We start from the raw sequence: 23,476 nt of genomic DNA, 5'->3' as shown, positions 1-23,476 counted from the left end.
TTCCCATCTGACTTGCCTAGTTAAATAAAGGTTACATTTAAAACCAAGCCATGATGTCGAAGGTAGATCTGAGACATGATTGTGTCTAGGCAGCATTGAAGGTCCCCAAGAACACAGGGGCATCTACCATTCTTAAAAAGAAGAAGTTTGTAACCACCAAGACTCTTCCTAGAGCTGGCCGCCCGGCCAAACTGAGCAATCGGGGAAGAAGGGCGTTCGTCAGGGAGATGACCAAGAACCGAATGGTCACTGACAGAGCTCCAGAGTTTCTCTGTGGAGATGGGAGAACCTTCCAGAAGGACAACCATCTCTGCAGCACTCCAAAAATCAGGTCTTTATGGGAAAGTGGCCAGACGGAAGCCCCTCAGTAGAAGGCATATGACAACCTGCTTGGAGTTTTCCAAAAGGCACCTATAGGACTCTCAGACCATGAGAAATAAGATTCTCTGGTCTGATAAAACCAAGATTGAACTCTTTGGCCTGAATGCCAAGCGACACGTCTGGAGGAAACCTGGCACCATCCCTACGGTGAAGCATGGTGGTGGCAGCATCATGCTGTGGGGATGTTTTTCAACGGCAGGGACTGGGAGACTAGTCAGGTTTGAGGGAAAGAAGAACAAAGCAAAGTACAGAGAGATCCTTGATGAAAACTTGCTCCAGAGCACTCAGGACAGACTGGGGCGAAGGTTCACCTTCCAACAGGACAACGACCCTAAGCACACAACCAAAATTAGATTTTATTTTTACAAAAACAGTTTTTGCTTTGTCATTATGGGGTATTGTGTGTAGACTGGTTAGGGGGATTTTTTAAAATCGATTTTAGAATAAGGCTGTAACATAACAAAATGTGGAAAAAGTCAAGGGATCTGAATACATTCCAAATGCACTGTACATACGTGGGAGTGAGGGCTCAAGTACAGCTCTCCACGTTCATTGTCATGTCTGCGTGTGGATATTAGAAACTGGCCGTGTCTGAACAGCCGTACTTGCATTCTAAATAGCAGTAATGTAGGGTATGGGCAAAATGTAAGCTTTTATAACATTTAGAAAATGTAGTATCCTTTAAATGCCAGGATGTCATACTCATTTTGGCTTTTCATATAGTAAAATTTGCTGCACACTATTGAGGAAGAGAAACGTCAATGAAGACAGTGGTCAGCGCATGCTCCGAGTACGCGTCCTGGTAATCCGTCTGCCCCTGCGGCCTTGTGAATGTCGACCTGTTTAAAGGTCTTACATCGGCTATGGATAGCGTGATCACTTAGTCCCCTGGAACAGGTGGTGCTCTCATGCATGGTTCCATGTTTGCCTCGAAGCGAGCATAGAAGGCATTCAGCTCGTCTGGTAGGGTCGCGTCACTGGGCAGCTTGTGGCTGGGTTTCCCTTTGTAATTCGTGATAGTTTGCAAGCCCTGCCACATCCAACGAGCCAAAGAGCGTCAGAGAAGTTGTAGTAGGATTCGATCTTTCATAATATTTGTCAAACATTACCAGCGTTTAGCCTATATTTATGTAATTAAAAGTCTTATTAAAGTTAGGCTACATTTTCTGTCACCTCCCTCATGTCAGCATCGGTTTGGACATGACACTGTAAGCCAGTATCACCTGCATATTACCTCTTTGACATGCAGGGTTTTTTTTTTATGTATGTAAAGGCCTACATGAACAACAGATTTAAATATTATTCCAATGTTGGCCTTTGATCAGAATAAATAGTTTGATAGTGATTTGTGTATTTATTTTATTTCTTGTCTGATTTTATTTTACTTGTCTTGGAAAATAGGACAAGTGTTAATGCAGCACAAAGTCCAGTTTCTCGAGAAACACGCCTGTGCTTTGGTAGCAGGAAAAAGGTTGTTCATTGAGTGGGTCACAAGAGAACTCAAAAGTTTGGTCACAAAATAACTGATGCTTCATGTCACGTCCATTACCTCCAGGTGTCTAATGACCGAGGGGTTGTAGTCGATGGTCTTGCGGTTGACAGCCTTACGCATGCGCTTGCCGTCGAAGGTGAGCTGCTGCATGGCCTGCTGCTGGGCGAAGTCGGGGCGCTTGTAAAAGAGCTGCCGTGGTGCCTGGTGCTGGAACCGCGGCATGTGGAAGAACCGTGGCGGGGAGCTGGTGTCCGTCGCCATGGTCAATCTGCTGCTCCTTTAAACCTGGGGAGAGATGGAAGATGGGGCGGAGGTGAGAGGCAATTGATCGGTTGGTTGAAAAGTAATGTGTCATGAGTACAGAGAAAATGATAAACAACGCAATATTCTCAAAAAACACTTGGGCAGTGCTTCTTCAAAATATAACGTACTAAAACTATTTTGAAAGGGCATCAAAGCCATCTCATCGGGCCTAACAGGTTTGTTCAGCCATTTTTTAGGAGATTAATTATACTGCAACTACAGATGACAAATTCAACTTCGGCCCATGTAACTGATTAGGCATGGAATTTGCAACATTCCTCTACCAAGAAGCTTTATCACCACCAACAATATACAATTCTCAGAACAGTCAACTTATAAGTAAATGCTGTCTAATTGCAGAGTTCTGTCTTTTCAAAAAACAATACATGACACCTTCCCTGACTGGAAAGGCACAACTAAAACTGCAAACATACATCACAGGTGGGAAGTGATCACAATTTTAGACAAATCTAGGATCAGCCTATCCAACCCCAAATTCTAACAACCTTAAAGTAGGCCTATTTAGTAGGGCCGGGTGATACCAATATTATGATACTCATTAGTATCGTGGCAAGAAAACAAACAAAGCAGATATGAACTTATTTAGGAAATCAGCCCTAATGTTGGAAACAAACATTATGTTGTCATATTTATTTAATTTTCCAAGCTATAGCACAATATTTCACATACAGCAGGTTCTTAAAGAATCAAAGAGTTTGGTGTGCTTCGTGTTTTCACTTTTGTCATGAAAAATAAAGAAAAAATATTGCGATACTGGTACTTTCACAGACCTACTATTTAGGTCAATGAAGACATCTGACCCTGGACTAGCAGTGACTGATGTAAATCAGTTCAGATGAGTTCTAGTTTGGTGAGCATGCGAATATGGGCAAGTCTAAATTAATGAGTGGCAAAAGGGGTGTTGTTGCAACAGGTTTCCAGACTTTCTTTGCCCGTCTCTCATAACAAGAGACATAGGAAACAAAAAAAAACAAAAAAACATGGCTTCAGTCATACCATCTAGCAAGCATCAATTATAGGTTACATTTAAACTTTGTTCTGTCATACTATCGTGCACAAGCTTATTACTCTGTACATTGAATCTATGGTGAACCTAGGTGTACAGCAAGCCTGCCATGAACACAATTCAAACTAAGAACGCAACAGTCAGTATACGCCATTGCACCCTTGACATTCATGTATGTCGCATGTAAGCAGTACCTGAGTGAGCTTTGAGCACCCCACTTTCCACACAAACTCAGTTTAGGCTAATTAGCCTATGTATAGGCCTACTAGAGCAACAACATTCAGCACTGTACACACATTTGCAGAAAACATATTTTACACACAGCATAGGCATAAGGCTGGGTTTACATAAAGGAAAAAGACCAAACACATCAAAACACAAACATATCCTACAACTAGAAGTGATACTAATATGTTTATCATCAAAGAGTGGGACCACTTATAATAATTGGGCAATGAAGCAATATTCCAACATGCTCTGGTTCCACACTGTAGCCAACTCCTTTATCAATGTCATACATGTTATGTCATACCTGTTTAGCATGAAACGTGTTTGGCATGACAATGAATGAACACAGTTGCCTAAAGAACAAACAAAGGCTAATCAAAGTGCATTTCATTACACTTTCACATGTAAATAACTAAATGAGCAGACATTTTACATAATGTGGTAAAAAACAGAACCCACTGGCAGTAATACCCTTTGTCAAACGTTAAGCTCAGAAACTTCACAAAATGACTCATATCAAATAGGCTAAAGTTGACAAAATCATTATTTTCAATACATCAACATTTTCCCAACATGTGTCCATAATTTAATCCACTTTATTTTGTGCATAAGGACAGTCCATTATAACCAGGACACTAGTGAGGAAATATGCAGTGATTCGGTGTGCAATTGTTCCTTGTTGGATTTGTATAATTGACAACTTCCACGTATGTCCAAAAGTAAGCGATAAAGAAGTTTAATTGACAAACGTACCTAACTAGCTAACTTGTGAGGGCAACATATGCAACTATTCAAACAACTTTATTTGTACCCCTAGCCCGGGTCCAAAATATAGCTTACTGCGATGAGTGTCCAAAGCCAGCATGGTTGGGAGGTAGCTAGCTAACGTTTACTGGAATCAACTTCTAGGCTAATTGATTGGCTAATTAAAGTTACCCGAAAAGTTATGTCCAGAGTCAGAGAGGTAGCTAACTACCAGTAGTTAACTAAGGTTGGTTAGCTATTGGTTACTAAGACAGCTAGCTAAATGTATAAGCTAGCTGGCTACTGTTTCAGTTCTATGAGTCGGAATTTCTTGCCGCGGTAACGTTTTCTAGCTAGCAGTACACGAGGTTTCTATGCTAGTTAGCTAGAGAGCTAATACTAGCTAGCGCACAGTAGATCCTGGCAACCAGTGATCGGCTGATTAGCTAAGTTAACGTGAAGTTACAGGCTGGTTTGGTTGTTATCCAAGTTGCTGACCAACTGCAATAGTTAAGACCCCAATAGTATTTCATTTGGGGAAACTAAGCCTAAAGTTTGCTAACTAGTTAAGTTGATGTCAACAAGCCATTACTAGTCTTTGAAATGGACGAGGTGGTGGCTAGCCAGCTAACGTTAACGCTTGCTAGCTAATTCTTAGCTAACACGCTAACGTAGGTCAATATGAATAACAAAGAAAAACGTTAGTTAGCTGCCAAACTGTTAAGGGATTAGTTTACGGTGTATGGATGGATAGTAAGCTTTTTCAAGGTTTGTGTCTAACACGAAATTAGACATCACAATCCGTTCCTCTTCAAATTGATGTTTTGTTCCTGACTTGACAACGTAATTAAATGGCGCCCGGTGGAAGTCGTCTTTACAACAACAACGCGATGCTTAGAAACTCACCAACAATATCCAATGCAGAGTTATCTAGCTATGGATAACTAGATTCTTCTCAGATATACTCTTTTTGAGAATCATAAGCGCCTCAAAGTTTATTGAAAATGTATCGGTTTGTCACTTCTCGTGTTTAGCCACCTACGCCGGCCTCCATTTCGGCGCTTTCTCCTCGTTCAGCTTCTATTTTTTTTCAACACGACTGACTACATTACGCCTGCGGTGGGAGTTTCAAACGTCATCACGTAATTAGGGTGCTGGTACTACTACAACTAATAATAATAACACTAAGGGGACTCGATAATCTGGACCGGGCGCCCGGGTAGGCGTCTATTGCACCGGCGCCCTTACAAAAAAAGATTGCAGTTTTAAAATCTGCAGTCAACTTTGATATTTTGGACACATTAATTGCAGTGTAGTTGCAGTTGAACCGTAGTTATACTGCAAAATTACTGAAGTAAAAAAAAAAGATGTTATTTTGGACGCAGCATACTGCAGTTATAATGCAATATTATTGAAATCGTTTTCCTCAAGGGTGGAAAGTTGATTACATTTTTTTTCAACATGACTGACTACATTAAGCCTGCAGTTAGAGATTCCTAATGTCATCACATAATTAGGGTACTGTTACTACTACTAGCTACTATTACAAATAATAATAAGGGCATTCAATTAATCTGGACCTCGGTGCGTCTGTTGCACCGGCGTCCTTACAAAAAATATTGTAGTTTTGAAACTACGGTAAAATCAAATCAAATGTTATTGGTCACATACACAAGGTTAGCAGATTTTATTGTGAGTGTAGCGAAAAGCTTGTGCTTCTAGTTCTGACAGTGCAGCAATATCTAACAAGTAATCTAACAATTCCACAACTAATATCTAATACACACAAATCTAAGTAAAGGAAAGGAATAAGAACATATGAATATAAATATATGGATGAACAATGACAGAGCGGCATAGGCTAAGATGCAATAGATAGTATGGAATACAGTATATACATATGAGATGAGTAATGCAAGATAAACTCAGCAAAAAAAGAAACGTCCTTGCACTGTCAAGTGCGTTTATTTTGAGCAAACTTAACGTGTAAATATTTGTATGAACATAACAAGATTCAACAACTGAGGAAACTGAACAAGTTCCACAGACATGTGACTAACAGAAATTGAATAATGTGTCCCTGAACAAAGGGGGGTCAAAATCAAAAGTAACAGTCAGTATCTGGTGTGGCCACCAGCTGCATTAAGTACTGCAGTGCATCTCCTCCTCATGGACAGCAGCAGATTTGCCAATTCTTGCTTTGAGATGTTACCCCACTCTTCCACCAAGGCACCTGCAAGTTCCCGGACATTTCTGGGGGGAATGGCCCTAGCCCTCACCCTCCGATCCAACAGGTACCAGATGTGCTCAATGGGATTGATATCCTGGCTCTTCACTGGCCATGGCAGAACACTGACATTCCTGTCTTGCAGGAAATCACGCACAGAACGAGCAGTATGGCTGGTGGCATTATCATGCTGGAGGGTCATGTCAGGATGAGCCTGAAGGAAGGGTACCACGTGAGAGAGGAGGATGTCTTCCCTGTAATGCACAGCGTTGAGATTGCCTGCAATGACAACAAGCTCAGTCCGATGATGCTGTGACACACCGCCCCAGACCATGACGGACCCGCCACCTCCAAATCGATCCCGCTCCAAAGTACAGGCCTCGGTGTAACGCTCATTCCTTCGACGATAAACGCGAATCCGACCATCACCCCTGGTGAGACAAAACCACGACTCGTCAGTGAAGAGCATTTTTTACCAGTCCTGTCTGGTCCACCCCTGGTGGGTTTGTGCCCATAGGCGACGTTGTTGCCGGTGATGTCTGGTGAGGACCTGCCTTACAACAGGCCTACAAGCCCTCAATCCAGCCTCTCTCAGCCTATTGCGGACAGTCTGAGCACTGATGGAGGGATTGTGCGTTCTTGGTGTAGCTCGGGCAGTTGTTGTTGCCATCCTGTACCTGTTCCGCAGGTGTGATGTTCGGATGTACCGATCCTGTGCAGGAGTTGTTACACGTGGTCTGCCACTACGAGGACGATCAGCTGTCCGTCCTGTCTCCCTGTAGCGCTGTCTTACGCGTCTCACAATACGGACATTGCAATTTATTGCCCTGGCCACATCTGCAGTCCTCATGCCTCTTTGCAGCATGCCTAAGGCACGTTCACGCAGATGAGCAGGGACCCTAGGCATCTTTCTTTTGGTGTTTTTCATTGTCAGTAGAAAGGCCTCTTTAGTGTCCTGTTATCATAACTGTGACCTTAATTGCCTACCGTCTGTAAACTGTTAGTGTCTTAACGACCGATCCACAGGTGCATGTTCATTAATTGTTTATGGTTCAATGAACAAGCGTGGGAAACCGTGTTTAAACCCTTTACAATGAAGATCTGTGAAGTTATTTGGATTTTTACGAATTATCTTTGAAAGTCAGGGTCCTGAAAAAGGGATGTTTATTTTTTTGCTGAGTTTTATGTATGCATTATTAAAGTGACTGGTGTTCCATTTATTAAAGTGGCCAATGATTTCAAGTCTGTATGTAGGCAGCAGTCTCTCTGTGCTAGTGATGGCTGTTTAACAGTCTGATGGCCTTGCGATAGAAGCTGTTTTCCAGTCTGTCAGTCCCAGCTTTGATGCACCTGTACTGACCACGCCTTCTGGATGGTAGCGGGGTGAACAGGCAGTGGCTTGGGTGGTTGACGTCCTTGATGATCTTTTTGGCCTTCCTGTGACATCGGGTGCTGTAGGTGTCCTGGAGGGCAGGTAGTTTGTCCCCGATGAGGCTTTGGAAAGCCACATTTCTTCAGCCTCCTGAGGTTGAAGAGGCGCTGATGCGCCTTCTTCACCACACTGTCTGTGTGGGTGGACCATTTCAGTATGTCAGTGATGTGTACGCCAAATCAACTGTGGTATTTTGGACGCAGTAATTGCAGAATAGTAGGCAACAAAAATGAACTGCAGTTATACTGCACTCTAACTGCAGTTATACTGCAAAATTACTGCAGTAAAAAACCAGTGTTATTTTGTATTAAGTATTTGCAGCATACTGCAGTTATAATGCACTCTAACTGAAGTTATACTGCAGTTTACTGCAGTTATACTGCACGCTGACTGCAATCTTTTTTGTGAGGCGGAAAAGTTGATTCCATTCGTTTTGGAACCAGGTTCCCTGTTCTAAGCCCATGGAGAAGTCGGCTCAAAACAAAAATGACGTAAGCATGTGGAGTAATGAGTAGGATTTTGTGTTTTCACATGCAAAACGGTTTGCTTTTGATATAAACGCTTAATCTGCCTTCCCAATGAAAACTAGTTTAAAAATTCAAACATATTTTATGTGTTTGCATGTTTCTGGACAATGTACCATGCTGCCTTGTTGACAACATGACTGAGAGGTGCAGAGAGATCACTGTTGATTTGGGAAGGGCACTCCCCCCTCACCGCTTTTGCTGTTCATGTCACAAGCCATAGACCAGTGCCCCACGGCTCAGCATAATCCAATCCACCCACTGTAAAGTAGAAATGTCCCAATGTATAAAGGTTATTTTGTGGCCATGTTTTTAAACCCGAAACCATTTTTTTGCATAAACCTATACAACAACCTAGCTGTACTCTTTGAAGATAGAATTTTACAGCGCTTGGTTACTAGCCTCTTCATTCATCTCTTTCTCTCTCTCTCTCGCTCCCTCGCTCCCTCGCTCTCAGCTAAATATACCTACAGACAACTGAGATCAGTGCTTCTCTTTTCCTCTCTCTCTCGCTGCATGTGTTGGCCCACCAGACTCTTCGCGCATTTGGGCAGAAGTGTCTGGGAACTAAATGAAATCAAACACAACTGAGAACACGCATCAACTTCATAGAAACAGTGAAAACACTTATCTCTCACAGAAAACTGTTTTATGTGTAGGGCAGACTAAAAAAACTGACACACGTATAGACACACATATATGGAGGTTGAGATGTGCGTGTCCTGGTGAAAGGAGAGGAAGGTTTTGTTTTTCGGGATGTTCTTCCTCAGAGGGAGCAGCAGGCTAGAGCCCTCACACACTAACCCCTTCAGAGAGAACAGAGGGTACAACACAGTCCGCCTTCTCACTTCATACACATAGACAGACAGAACGAAAGACATAGATAAATACTGTAAGCTATGGATGGGCTGGAGTAGGCATCAGGCAATTGCTGAGTCAGTCAGAGTTTCACCTCCAAAGTCCAGTGATGATGAAGCAGGAGGATAGGGTGGTGGTGACACAGCAAACAGGACAGCTGCACAGACTGGCACCAAGTCTGTGTGTGTCCATGTCTCTGAATCATTGTGATTCTGATTAGTTCATTGGATATCAGTGGATTTATGATTGTGGAATACTGGTGTGTTTATGGTCATAATGAAATGTATTACTCATGTGTTTTCCATCACACATAACCAGCTTCAAATGTGTGCTTTTTTGTATAGTTCATATCCCCCACTGTGTGAATTTCTACACTTTTAATTTATATAATTCAATCTCCTCTCTGATCTACTCTTCAGATGTGTGTGTGGGTGCACACTGACTCTATTAAATCTACCCCCAGCTCATCACATAGAATATGAATCACCGTGGATCCTTCGAACATGAACTAAACTGGTGTTAGGACCCAGGGAGTGCCTGACCGTGGACCTGCCTACCCCCTACAATAAATATAGCTTGCTATTAGGACAAAGTCAGATGGCCAGAGCTGACCGACATGACAACCCCCACATGCCATAGCCTGAAGGAGAGACAGTTTCCCTATGAAGAGTGTGTGTTGCAGTGAGAGAGCAAGTGCGTAGACGGTTTAAGTGAGGGTTTGTATGTTTGTGGAATGGATGAATGTCACTGGAAGTGTGATTGGATGTGTTTATATTGTCATTAGGGGGTGCACGTGAAAAGTCTGAATCTACTTGTGTGCAGTGTGTAGGCTACTGTTATTTATTTGTGTGTGTAGTGTGAGAATGTCACTGTGAAATGTTTGTGGGAAAGATACAAGTCGAAAGTGTTGTACGCAAGTGCATGTATGTACGTGAAATAGGAGAAAGGAAAGTTGACATTGGTGCGAGTGAGTGTGTGAGTGCAGCGCAGGGTTAGTTAGCAAAGGTCGACGTGTCACCAGGGTCAAAGGTCATCCGCGAAGATGCTCCAGCCGCAGCTCCAGCTGTGCAAGGTCACCAACGCGCTGTTCATCAGCAACGCACGCTCTGCCTGCACTGACGACCTCATCCAGCAGGAGGCAGTGACGCTGTGCATCAACGTGTCCAAGCAGCAGCCCTTCCCCGAGTCGTCACGCATCGCTGCGCTGCGTGTGCCCGTCTACGACGACCCCACTGAGGACCTGTACCGCTACTTCGATAGCTGTGCAGACGCTATCCGGGACGAGGCATCCAAGGGAGGCCACACCGTCGTCTATTGCAAGAACGGCCGCAGCCGCTCAGCCACCATCTGCGTGGCGTACCTCATGAAGTACCGCAAGCTCTCATTGGCTGAGGCGTTTACGGTAGGTGACAAGAAGAGGGAGGGAGGAGTGAATGGGAGTGATGGGTTGAAGATGGCTTTTGGTCTAATTGTCATTTTAATGTAATTGTGCTTCTTTCCGGGGCTAGATGGTTAATAGCTCTTGTCAATTCACAAAGTGAATCCTCAAAATCCTCATTGACAATAACTGGGACTTTTCCATTGACCTCCTGAATAGACTGAATTTAAATTGAATTCACCCAAACTCAGCCTCTAATGCAAAGTAGAAAAATCAACTGATTATCTGTCTGTCTTTGTTTTTCTGGTTGTAAAACGTATGAGTGCATCTCAAAGGCCTCAGCATTTTTCAGTTCGCCTGGCACCTAGCCGAACTCTGCTCGGCGAACCAAACCGAAGTGTGATCGCATGCTCCCCTAAAAGACCTTCACTTGAACAACGAGAAAAAAAAGCAGCAATGGTACTGTTTGTCCATTTTGAGATGCCGTAGCCAGTATACGCTTCCTCAAAATAGTCAGAATTCATTTATAAGATAACTCAAGAAACCTGACATACATTTTTGAAGTTTTTGCTGAGGAGATCTTAGTTGCGCAATTTTAAATGTTTGGTACAGTATTTGTCAATGAAAAATGTGCATGAAAATGAGTCGTCTCTCATTGAATGACAACAAAGACTTTATTGAAGAATCCTTACTGTTGACAAATCACAGACGAAGGGGCATAGACTTCGGCTACAGACTTTGGCTTGCCTAGAGAAAAAATGTTGTGTGCCCAAACAGCTGAAAAAACCCTTGACCGAAGTCCAAAACGAACAATATACAGTACCGGTCAAAAGTTTGGACACACCTACTCATTCCAGGGTTTTCTTTATTTTTACTATTTTATAAATTGTAAAATAATAGTGAAGACATCAAAGCTATAAAATAACACATATTGAATCATGTAGTAGTTGATGACACTCTTGGCATTCTCTCAACCAGCTTCATGAGGTAGTCACCTGGAATGCATTTCAATTAACTGGTGTGCCTTGTTAATTTGTGGAATATCTTTCCTTCTTAATGCATTTGAACACATCAGTTGTGTTATGACAAGGTAGGGGTGGTATACAGAACACCAGTCACTTTAATAATGTCTACATATCTTGCATTACCCATCTCATATGTATATACTGTATCCTATACTATTCTACTGTATCTTATTCTATGACATTGCTCGTCCATATATTTTTATATTCTTAATTCCATTCCTTTACTAGATTTGTGTGTATTGGGTATATGTTGTGTAATTATTAGATATTACTTGTTAGATATTACTGCACTGTCGAAGCTAGAAGCACAAGCATTTCACTACACCCGCAATAACATCTGCTATACACGTGTATGTGACCAATAACATTTGATTTGATTTGATTACAGACATGGTTGGGGAGTACCAGATTACATCTAAAACATTGTAATCAGATTACAGATACTTTTGAAAAACTAGATGATTAACTTCAAGTATTACTTTTCAATTCAGAAAGGATGTTTGCGAAAAAAAATCTTTGACAGTTCTCTGTTTTCTCAATGACATTCAAATCAGCATTTAAAAAAGGCGCAAGTTTAAGTTTGTTCCACTTGAGTGAGTCTGACCACAAGTCAGAGACCACTATGATGACACACCAAATGGGTTTGATGGATCGCGGGAAAAGAGTAGGAATAGGCTTTTGTAGGCTACAGTCCAAGCTATTCTTCCAATGATGTGACTACTGATGGCATCCAAAGATTATCCAATTTAAATATACGCTTGGAGGTAAGGATGACAAGTGTAGTCTACGGCGATACGGATATCACAAATTATTGAAATTTACATAGCGTATTGATGTGAATCACACTGCTGCCTTCTCATTTAGCTATTTGCGCATTATGGATTGTGGTTGTTGTGGATGGCTGTTCATAAATCTAAATGTGTATTTGAACCCAATAATGGTTGAATTCAAGAAGTTTAAGCTGCCTATCAATCATTGCTTTTTAAAATCAGTGGACCGCCAGTGAAAAATGCGCTGCTGCAACAGCTGCATAGTGCAGATCCCAGCCTATGGAATAAAAGTGGGGCTTTTATTGCTCAATCTAATTCCTGCTGATAAAAACAATCCATAGGCCTAATGGACACATGCTCAAACTCACACACTTTTGATAGACTTAAAGGGGCAATCTGTAGTTGCTACATCCATTTTTGGACTTATGTAGAAAATAGTACAAATATATATAGAAAAAGTATATATTTACAGTACCAGTAAAAAGTTTGGACACACCTACTCATTCAAGGGTTTTTCTTTATTTTTACTATTTTCTACATTGTAGAATAATAGTGAAGACATCAACACCTTGAAATAACCCATATGGAATCATGTAGTAACCAAAAAAGTGTTAAGCAAATCAAAATACATTTTATATTTTATATTCTTCAAAGTAGACACCCTTTCCCTTGATGACAGCTTTGCACACTCTTGACATTCTCTCAACCAGCTTCACCTGGAATGCTTTTCCAACAGTCTTGAAGGAGTTCCCACATATGCTGAGCACTTGTTGGCTGCTTTTCCTTCACTCTGCAGTTCAACTCATCCCAAACCGTCTCAGTTGGGTTGAGGTCGGGTGATTGTGGAGGCCAGGTCATCTGATGCAGCACTCCATCACTCCCCTTCTTGGTCAGATAGCCCTAACACAGCCTGGAGGTGATGTAATAATGAAACCGTCGACTCAAGTCTAGATTGGGGGCACCATAAGCCACTTTGGGTTCATCCTCTGGTCATCTGCCTCTGGTGTTGTCTCCCAGATGCCAGGATAAATTGGAATACTGAGGCCTTTGTTCTGTTCCTCCAGGCTCTCTCCATCTCAGTGACACCTACCACATCTGATCTATGGAATGCCAGCTGTAGGTTTTTTATCACCAAGACATCACTTAATCAGTTGCCAGCCCAAGCTCCATAAAAACTCCACTCAGTTAACTCAGAGAAAGTCCTAAGAACCTTACTGTATTAAATAAAACAACCATTTGGTGAATAAATATAACAATCTTGGAATTAATTTTTTTTTATAAAAACAATATAGGACAAAACACACATCACAACAAGAGAAACAATACACCCCTTCATTTATCACTCAATACATATCACTCAAGGTGTGTAAACTTCAATCCAAAAAAACCTCAAGACATGTAATTCCCCATTTTTGACACATGACTCACCATAGTGACGGTAAAAACAACACTACTGGTTAAGAAATAAAACAAAACAATTTTAAATAACAAAATCGAATTAGAGTCACTACCCATAATAACTCCATAATGTAATGGGGTGGTGAGTCAGAAGCAGGTGCAACGTTTTAATGAAACAACAAAACCAAGAACACGACACTAACATAAGGCAGAACGCTGCTACACAATAACAATACCAACTGGTGAGTGAACATGGGAGAGTGACATAAAGGGGAGGAGATGAAGGTAATGGAGTCCAGGTGTGAATCATAATGATTAACTGGTGTGCGTAATGATGAGTGCCAGGTGTGCGTAATGATGAATCCCAGGACCGGTGGTTAGTACTCTGGTGACGTTGTACGTCAGGAGGGGAGGAGCAGGAGCATATGGATAGATGGGACCAAGGTCGCTGAGTCACGGAAGCAGCAGGAGCTTCCCTGCTGGAGCATTCCGGGCGGGACTTGGTTTGATCACACACGGAACAGGAGTTGACATACCGCGTAACATCCTGCACCAAGGTGGGCCACCAGTATTTCTCAGTGAGGGAATGAATGGTCTGAGAAATACTTGATGTCCAGTGATGACAGCTGTGTGTGCCCAGGTCAGCAGGCGATCCCTTATCCCTGTGGGAACGTAGATGCGCACAGGAGGACAATTCCGGGGTGCGGGCTCCCTATCTAGAGCCTGGTGAATGTCCACATCCCAAACCACTAGACCCACGACTCTGGAGGATGGGATTATGGGTGCTCTCTGCCGAATCGCAGATACAGGGCATCGGCCTTGATGTTCTTAGAACCTGGGCGACAAGTCAGCGTGAAGTCAAACCTGGTGAAGAAGACGGCCCACCTGGCTTCGTGCGGATTCAGTCTCCTTGCTGTCCATATGTACTCAAGGTTCCGATGTTCGGTGAGTATGACGAATGGTTCCTTGGTGCCCTCCAGCCAGTGTCTCCACTTCTCTAATGCCAACTTCACTGCCAAGAGCTCCCAATCGCCGACGTCGGAATTCCTCTCTGCGGGGGACAGTTTCTTGGAGAAGAAAGCACAAGGATACAGTTTTAATGGGTCCCCCGTCTTTGTGACAAAACTGCCCCCACACCCACCTCTGAGGCGTCTACCTCAACCACAAAAGGTAGCGTGGGATCTGGGTGTTTTAGCAAGGGGGAGGAGGTGAAACACCCCGAGGAGACAAAAGGCCTCGTCGGCTGCTGGAGACCAAATGTGAGAGTGCCGGCGACGGCGCTGAAGTTCCTGATGAAATGGTTCCTGATGAAAAAGTTGTCAAACCACAAAAACCATTGTAACCCCTTGATGGTGGTTGGGACTGGCCATGACCTTACGGCATCTTCCTTCTTGTCCTCCATCCTCACTCCCTGTGGGCTGATTTGGTAGCCCAAGAAGGAGACAGCCCTCTGGTTGAATTGGCACTTCTCCGCCTTGACAAACAGGTGGTTAGCCAAGAAGCATTCCAGGACTGCTCGAATGTGAGTGATGTGATCTTCCAGGTTGGTCGAGAAGATCAGGGTGTCATCGATGTACACAATCACCTGACGTCCGAGCATGTCCCTGAACACCTCGTTGACAAATGCCTGGAACACAGACGGAGCATTGGCTAAGTCAAAGGGCATAACCAAGTACTCGTTCCACTCATTCCCCTCCCGAACACGAATGAGACTGTAGGCACTCCGCAGGTCCAGTTTGGTGAGGAACCGTGCCCCGCAGAGCTGCTTGATGGCTGACGGTACCAGCGGGAGAGGGTACCGATACTTTGTGGTGATGCCATTGAGTCCATGGTAATCGATACAAGGGCGTAATCCTCCCTCCTTCTTGGCCATGAAGAAGAAACTAGCCGACGCAGAGGACATGGACCTGCGGATGAAACCCTTTTGAGGGTCTCTTGAATGTAGTCCTCCATGGCCTGGGTCTCAGCCACCTGCAGAGGGTAGATGCGTCTGCGTGAAGGTCTAGCACCAGAAAACAGATCAATGGCACAGTCCCAGAGGCGATGAGGAGGGAGACAGGTAGAGCGGATCTTGGAGAATACCTCCCTTAGATCCTGATCTTCCTCCGGGATGTTGGGCTGGAGGGCAACCACAGGACTCTCAACCGACGTGGAACCACAGGGGACAGGGAAGCAGGTCCTCCGGCATTCAGGTGACCAGTCAGTGATTCTCATCCTCAACCATGAGATGGTAGGGTTATGGCGCTGAAGCCAAGGGAGGCCGAGGATGATATTGTGAACTGGTGCACTGGTGATGAAGGGGATGTTTTCCTGGTGATTGGGCTCCATGGTGAGGGTGAATGGTTGGGTGATGTGTGTGATGGTTCCAGATCCTTGAGGCCGACAGTCGAGACCTTGAACCGGAAAAGGAGAGGAGAGCGGGTAGGTAGTAATATTGAGAGAGGAGGCAAGGGTCTGATCCATAAAGTTCCCCGCGGCGTCGGAATCCACTAAAGCTGTAGACACAGGGCATGAGGGACAGTCAGCCAGAGTGATGGGTAATACAAAGAGTAACAGGAAGAGTAGTAGATGGAATACTTACTCCTGGTCCAGGGAATGTAACATCCCGTGACCGTCCCTCTGCTCTAGTGGATCCCGGATTCTGAAGTAACGGACACCACTGGCGCTTGTGCCCTCCCTGGCCACAGTACAGACAGAGCCCCAGCTGTATCCGTCTGCGTTGTTCCACTGCAGGAAGGTGTGTGACCCCTACCTCCATGGGTTCAGGTTCTGATCCCGAACACTTGTCGAAGGAGGGAGAGAAGCGATGAAGATGCCAATGCTCCCGGAGGAGCTTATCCAGATGGATGGCCATCGCAATGAGTGCGTCCAGGGTGAGGTTGTCATCTCGGCAGGCCAGTTCCGTCTGGACCTCCTCGCGCAGACCTCTTATAAATAACATGCTGAGCGCTAGCTCATTCTAGCCACTGGAAGCTGCTACCATCCGGAAGGTAAGCGCATACTCAGCAGCTGTCTGATTCCCTTGCTGGAGCTGAAGCAGACGCTCACATCCCGCTCTGCCCTCCGCGGGATGATCGAAAATACATTTAAAGAGAGCCATGAACCTCATAAGACCCAGGCTCCTCCTCTCTCCCAGACAGCCATAGACCATTCCGATGCCCGCCCAGTCAGCAGAGAAATAACCGTGGCAACCTTAGACCTCTCGGTGGTGGGGACTCCCATCTGATGTGCAAAATAGAGGGAGCACTGAAGGAGGAAGCCAGGGCATTTGGATGGTGTGTCACGACTTCTACCGAAGTCGATGCCTCTCCTTGTTCGGGCGGTGTTCGGCGGTCGACGTCGCCGGTCTTCTAGCCATCGCTGATCCATTTTTCATTTTCCATTTGTTTTGTCTTGTTTTCCCACACACCTGGTTCTCATTTCCCTCATTATGTGTTGTGTATTTAACCCTCTGTTCCCCCCATGTCTTTATGTGGTATTGTTTATTGTAAGTGCATGTGCACATATGTTTGACTGGTGCGCGTCAGGTTATTGTACCCATATTTCGTATTTTCTTATGCCGTTGGTTTTTACTATTAAACTGCTCCGGCTATTTACCAAGTTCTGCTGTCCTGCGTCTGACTTCCCTGCCACCAGTTACGCACCCCTTACATGGTGTCCTGTGCAGGTGAAACGTTTTAATAAAACAACAAAATCAAGAACACGACACTAACATAAGGCAGAACGCTGATTCACAAGAACAGCACCAACTGGTGAGTGAACATGGCAGAGTGACATATAAAGAGGAGGAGATGATGAAGGAAATGGAGTCCAGGTGTGAATCATAATGAATAACAGGTACGCGTAATGATGAGTAGTAGGTGTGCGTAATGATGAATCCCAGGATTGGTGTTTATTACTCTGGCGACGTCGTACGCCGGAGGGGAGGAGCAGGAGCAGACGTGACACATAAAGAAAAACTTGTACCCATAACTTGATTCAAGGAATAGAAAAATAGTCTAGAGACAGGACTATCCTTCTATTGGTCCGAATTAAATATAGAACAAATTATAACCTCCTCCGTAATTATCATCAGTACAAATTACCTTAAATTCATCATCCAACGTCTTTTGGCTTTCCAGTGTGGATGATCAAACCACACTAGAAAGTCAGGACAGAGGTCAGAGGTCATTCAAACCCTTTAAATAAGTGTTTCTTACTATATTAGACAAATTCATGAAAAACAATAAAACATTTCATACATGTTGTATCCCAGGTTTACAGTAAGTTTACAGTGCATTTCTTATCAAAAGAATTCACGTGGTCAATTAAAACTCAGGAAAGAAAAACTCCAGGAAATTCCATGTGTGTGCCCTTTTAAGATACCTTGGCACTAACCCATATTCATAACCAGTAAGTTGTGTGCCTGCTGGTGTGTGTGTGGTAAATCATATGGCAAAAAATAATGGCCAGGCCTTATTTAATTTGGTAGTTTACAGCCTAATCCAGATACCTTTATACTAACTACACTGCAGAATTTAACTCACTGCTCTCTCCCAAAAACTATTGCCTTGGGAAACGTTTCAAAGAGAGAGAAAAAAAATCACTGCCCCCATTCTCCTGGAAAAAAGTGTCAATTTATTTAGCATAAGGAATCAGTGATATTTGATCCCAGGCATCTATGAAGAAGTTGTTTGAGACGTGGTCTCCTACGTCTCCCTTAGCATAAAGACCGTAATCTTTATGAACCACTATTGATCTAATTGAGGCCATACACCGACCGCTATGTACCATTTTCCTATCCTGCTGCTTTCAAGAGGATTTGTTGCTGCTCTTTTGAAAAGATGCTAAGGCTTGCATTGCAGCATCCCCCCAAATGCAGTGGGCGCAGTAGTCTCCATTACCACTCTACTCATTATTTAACCTTGTACCTTGTTTTACTAAAATATCGCATCATTAGAGTGCTTTCAAAAAAATCACAAATAACATATTACCATTCACATATTGTCAACACTCATTAAGTGTACATCAACCCTCTTTATTAATGTCTTCGTCACTGTCACCCATCGTAAGGTTTAGAAAATAAAAGAAACCAAACCATGATTATTCTCTCCTTACTAGAAGACAATGCTCCAAATGTATAAAATACATCAGCCAATTCATAAGGCAAAAACAAATTTTGGTGGGCACAATACCACAGCCTCTTACCACCCAAAACTTCGATCCATTGCTGTTGTAGCCTTGTTTTATCATGATCATGGTCACAGCTCTATTGCAATTGCCTATCCGCTATTATTAGAAATCATTAGATTTAGGCAACTGTCTCTCCTGAGTAGGCTACAAGTAAGAAAACAAACACTTGCAATTGTTTACAAGCATACATTCAGTTCATGATTCACTGATTCAAATACGACTCCATTCTCACGAGGTTTTTCCAGCAGACCATTTAGGCCACACAACATATTACATCAAAATCGCCTCGCTATTAAATTAGCCTTTCAATTATAGTCAAAACAAACATAATTTCTGTTCACAGGGAGGCCACTTTAATAAGTTATCTCTTATCCACTGTCCTTGATTCTCACAAGGATTATTCAACCCCAAAATCTGCTAATGAGCAAGGTTGATCTTAATACAACTCTCATAAAATATAATACTTTTCTTGCCTCACACCCAAGCTAACTGGCTAAAGTTGGCTAGCTTGCTAGCTAACGCTACTTCCAGACACAAACAAGAGAATACGTCTTCACTCTCCATTCTACTCATCTAACAGAGCTGGCTAGGCTTTTTTCATGTCTTCACTATTTTTCATTGATGTCTTCATTATTATTTCACATTGTAGAAAATAGTAAAAATAAAGAAAAACCCTTGAATGAGAAGGTGTGTCCAAACTTTTGACTGGTACTGTATGCACAAACTCTTCTGAACTGTTTCAGCTGGGAAGTAAGCAGAAGCCTTTAGTCTCCTATCCTCGTCTCCTCTCTTTCATCTTCAATGATCTGAAATTAACCACGGCTGAGTAAAAGCTATATCAAGGATGCTTACCAAGACTTTGCTTGCTTGAAATACCTGCCCAGTTCTTTGTCAATGCATCAGGAGGAGAGGAGAGGAAGTCATATTAGAGTATTGAGATGCACCCAATGTGTTGTGTGATTCAGGTACAGTATGTATGTAGCAGGGCTGATCAGGTAACTGATTACCATTATACAGTCTTTTTCTTCATCTTCTTCTCCAGAAAGTGAGGACTTCACGCTCAGTGGTGGACCCCAACTCGGGATTCTGGGCCCAGCTGGAAAGATATGAGCAAGAGCTGAAAAAGAGGCGGGGGGAGGTGGACAACGCCCCAACCTAACGTTGTGCCAAATTCCTCGCCCTCTAGGACCCTGCAGCTCTCCACCGTAAACCGACAGTCCTGAAACTCTTTGGGCCAGTTTCCCGGATACAGATTAAGCCTAATCCTAGATTAAAAACCATGGTCAATAGAGCATCTCCATTTTAAATCCAGGACTAGGTTTAATGATACATGCGTTTTACATAGCATTTTTAAAGGACATCTGTGTCTGCGAAACTAGCATTGTATCTAAAGAGGTGGACCAGCCTCCGGTCTAGAGGAGCCCCCACCTCTGGAGTTGGTAGAAGTTGCCCCTATAATCGCTGGGCCAGGGTCCGATATTTTCCGTCCTCCTAATGGTTAAGGTTATGATTTTGGGTTTGGTAATCTGATCCTAGATCTGTGGTAGGCTAGGGGCTACATCTACATTGAGCTCCATCCTGTGGGACACTGGCCCTCTCTACCCCTTAGAGAACCAAAGAGAAGTGCTACTTTTTACCCCCAAAATGACCCTCCATTTGTTCATTACAAAGCCAATGCATTACAAAGCCACATGCTTTGTAATGCATTCTAAATACATTACATGTATGCATTTATAGAATTTCTTATAAGAAGCCATATGGAGTCCTTTTAGAAAAAATATGTCTATGTATATGTATTATGAATACATGTGTAGCCTTTAGGCATTTAAAAAGCCTGCTGAAAGGAGTAATGCACTGCTATGAATGCTTATAGCAAGTCATATAATGGAAACAAGGTATTCTAATGCACAAGTGGGTGATAATAGACAATGTAAGTGCCATCATAATGCATTATGTACAGTTGGTTCATAAATCAACCCAATCTTTTAAATGATATGTCACAATAATGTATATTTCCATGGGGTTGCATAGAGAGTGTTACTCTGGCTCTATACTCATTGACAACACTTATGTACCCCTGAACAAACACTGAAGAGGCTGTTGCAGTGCCACCTTTAACCTCTAGAGGGAAGTATTACAATGAAATAGAGTAAAAAACATGACAAAGCAGATGGGCTGCTTTTTGGAGATGTACTACCACAGACTTTTTGCGTTGAAATCTCTACAGCTCAGAAACTTTTCTCCTCTGCACATGGAATATTTATCTGAGCAATACTGAATCTTAACTCTGCAGGGATTTAAAGAGTCTTAGCCATTAAACGTTAGTTATAGCAGCTAATGTAGAGCAGGTGCAATGACCTGTGCTCAGGTAATACAACAAGTTACAATAGAGGGCTGATATTGACTAGATAAAGCATCAAATCAAATCAAATGTTATTGGTCACGTACACATATTTTGCAGATGTTATCATGGGTGTAGCAAAATGCTTGTGTTCCTATCTCCAACAGTGCAGTAATACCTAACAATACCTAACAATACACGCAAATCCCCAAAATAAAAAGAAAGGAATATAGAAATATTAGAACAAGCAATGTCAGAGTCCGGAATATAAATATATATATATATATATATGTATATGATGGTGTGTATAGACATTATGGACTGTATATGAACAGAAAATGTGTGTACAGCAGTAGTTATATAGGATGAGCCTTGCCTGGAATACAGTATATACATATGAAGTGGGTAAAACAGTATGTAAACATTATTAAAGTGACCAGTGTTCAATTGTACATAGGGCAGTGTTCTTTAAGGTGGGCTGCTTTTAGCCAGCTGCTTGACTACTGGATGGCAGCTGGCTAATAGCAGTGACAAAAATTCAAGCCAGGGCACTGGGTGGAGGCCAGCTAGTAGTGACTATTTAACAGTCTGATGGCCTGGAGATAAAAGCAGTTTTTCAGTATGATGCACCTGTACTGTCTCTGCCTTCTAGATGGTAGTGGGGTGAACATGCCGTTGTTTGGGTGGCTGAGGTCCTTGATGAACTTTTTGGCCTTCCTGTGACACAGGGTGCTGCAGATGTCCTAGATGGCAGGCAGTGTGTCCCCAGTGATGTGTCTGGCTGACCGCACCACCCTCTGGAGAGCCCTGTGGTTGCGGACGGTGCAGTTGCCGTACTGTACCAGGCGATAATACATCTGGACAGGATGCTCTCAATGGTGCATCTGTAGAAATTCGTGTGGGTCTTAGGGGCCAAGCCGAATTTCTTCAGCCTCTTGAGGTTGAAGAGGTGCTGTTGCGCCTTCTTCACCACACTGTCTATGTGGATGGACCATTTCAGGTTGTCAGTGATGTGCACGCCAAGGAACTTGAAGCTTTTCACCTTCTCTGGTCGATGGATATGGATGGGGGCGTGCTCACTCTGCTGTCTCCTGAAGTCCACGATCAGCTCCTTCTCTTTGTTGACATTGAGGGAGAGGTTCATTCTCCTGGCAGAACTCCACCAAGGCCCTCATCTCCTCCCTCTAAGCTGTCTAGTCATTGTTGGTAATCAGGCCTACCACTGTTGTGTCGTCTGCAAACTAGATGTTTGAGTTGGAGACGTGCATGACCACGCAGTCATGGGTGAACAGGGAGTACAGGAGGAGGCTGAGCATGCACCTATGTGGAGCCCCCGTCTTGAGGATCAGCGTAGAAGAGGTGTTGTTGCCTACCTTCACCCCCTACCTGGGGTCGGCCCATCAGGAACTTCAGGACCCAGTTACATAGGGCGGGGTTCAGACCCAGGGCTCTAACCTTAGTGATGAGCTTGGAGGACACTATGGTGCTGAAGGCTGAGCCATAGTCAATATACAGCATTCTTACATAGGTATTCCTCTTGTCCAGATGGTGTGCAGTGCGATGGTGATTGCACCATTCGTGGATCTGTTGAGGCGGTATGCAAATTGTAGTGGGTCTTCGATGTTGGGTAAGTTGGAGGGGATATGATCCTTAACTAGCCTCTCAAAGCACTTCATGCGATAGAAGTGAGTGCTACGTGGCGATAGTCATTTAGTTCAGTTACCTTTGCTTTCTTGGATACAGGAACAATGGTGGACATGTTGAAGCAAGTGGGGTGACAGATTGCTCTGAGGACGCGGCTAGGATCATTTGTAACTTTGAAGATGCATTGAATGTTGTTTTACTATATAAACACAGAGTAATGTAAATTATGATATATACATATACAGATACAGTACCAGTCAAAAGTTTGGACACACCTACTGGGGGCTCCCAAGTGGAGCAGCAGTCTGACCCTGCTACCATCTAGAAGGAGGAGACAGTACAGGTGCATCAAAACTGGGATCGAGAAGTTGAAAGACAGCTTTTATCTCCAGGCCATCAGACAGTTAAATAGTTATCACTAGCCGGCCTCTGCCCAGTAACCTGAATTGAACTTAGTCACTGTTACTAGCCGGCTACCACCAGGTACTCTACCCTGTACCTTAGAGACTGCTGCCCTATGTACATAGTCATT

At 43.4% G+C, this 23,476-nt stretch overlaps 2 protein-coding genes across 2 annotated transcripts in view; one reads left to right on the top strand and one right to left on the bottom strand.

Moving 5' to 3' along the window:
- wdr33 (WD repeat domain 33) overlaps positions 1-5,332 on the bottom strand; it is a 40,879-nt gene extending 35,547 nt beyond the window's left edge. Inside the window, 2 exon segments of the mRNA XM_014139149.2 lie at positions 1,931-2,158; positions 5,082-5,332. Of these exon segments, the coding sequence (XP_013994624.2) occupies positions 1,931-2,134 (204 nt within the window). The 5' untranslated portion in view covers positions 2,135-2,158; positions 5,082-5,332.
- Positions 5,333-9,789: 4,457 nt separating this feature from the next.
- On the top strand, positions 9,790-21,528 carry dusp28 (dual specificity phosphatase 28). The gene is made up of 2 exons (XM_014139148.2): positions 9,790-10,618; positions 20,002-21,528. The coding sequence occupies exons 1-2, from the start codon at positions 10,259-10,261 to the stop codon at positions 20,116-20,118; spliced, it is 477 nt and encodes a 158-aa protein (XP_013994623.2). The 5' UTR covers positions 9,790-10,258; the 3' UTR covers positions 20,119-21,528.
- Positions 21,529-23,476: the final 1,948 nt, after the last annotated feature.

Source organism: Salmo salar, chromosome ssa14 (assembly GCF_905237065.1).
Source record: "Salmo salar chromosome ssa14, Ssal_v3.1, whole genome shotgun sequence".
NCBI classification, from domain to species: domain Eukaryota; kingdom Metazoa; phylum Chordata; class Actinopteri; order Salmoniformes; family Salmonidae; genus Salmo; species Salmo salar.
This window is presented reverse-complemented; position numbering and strand designations above follow the sequence as displayed.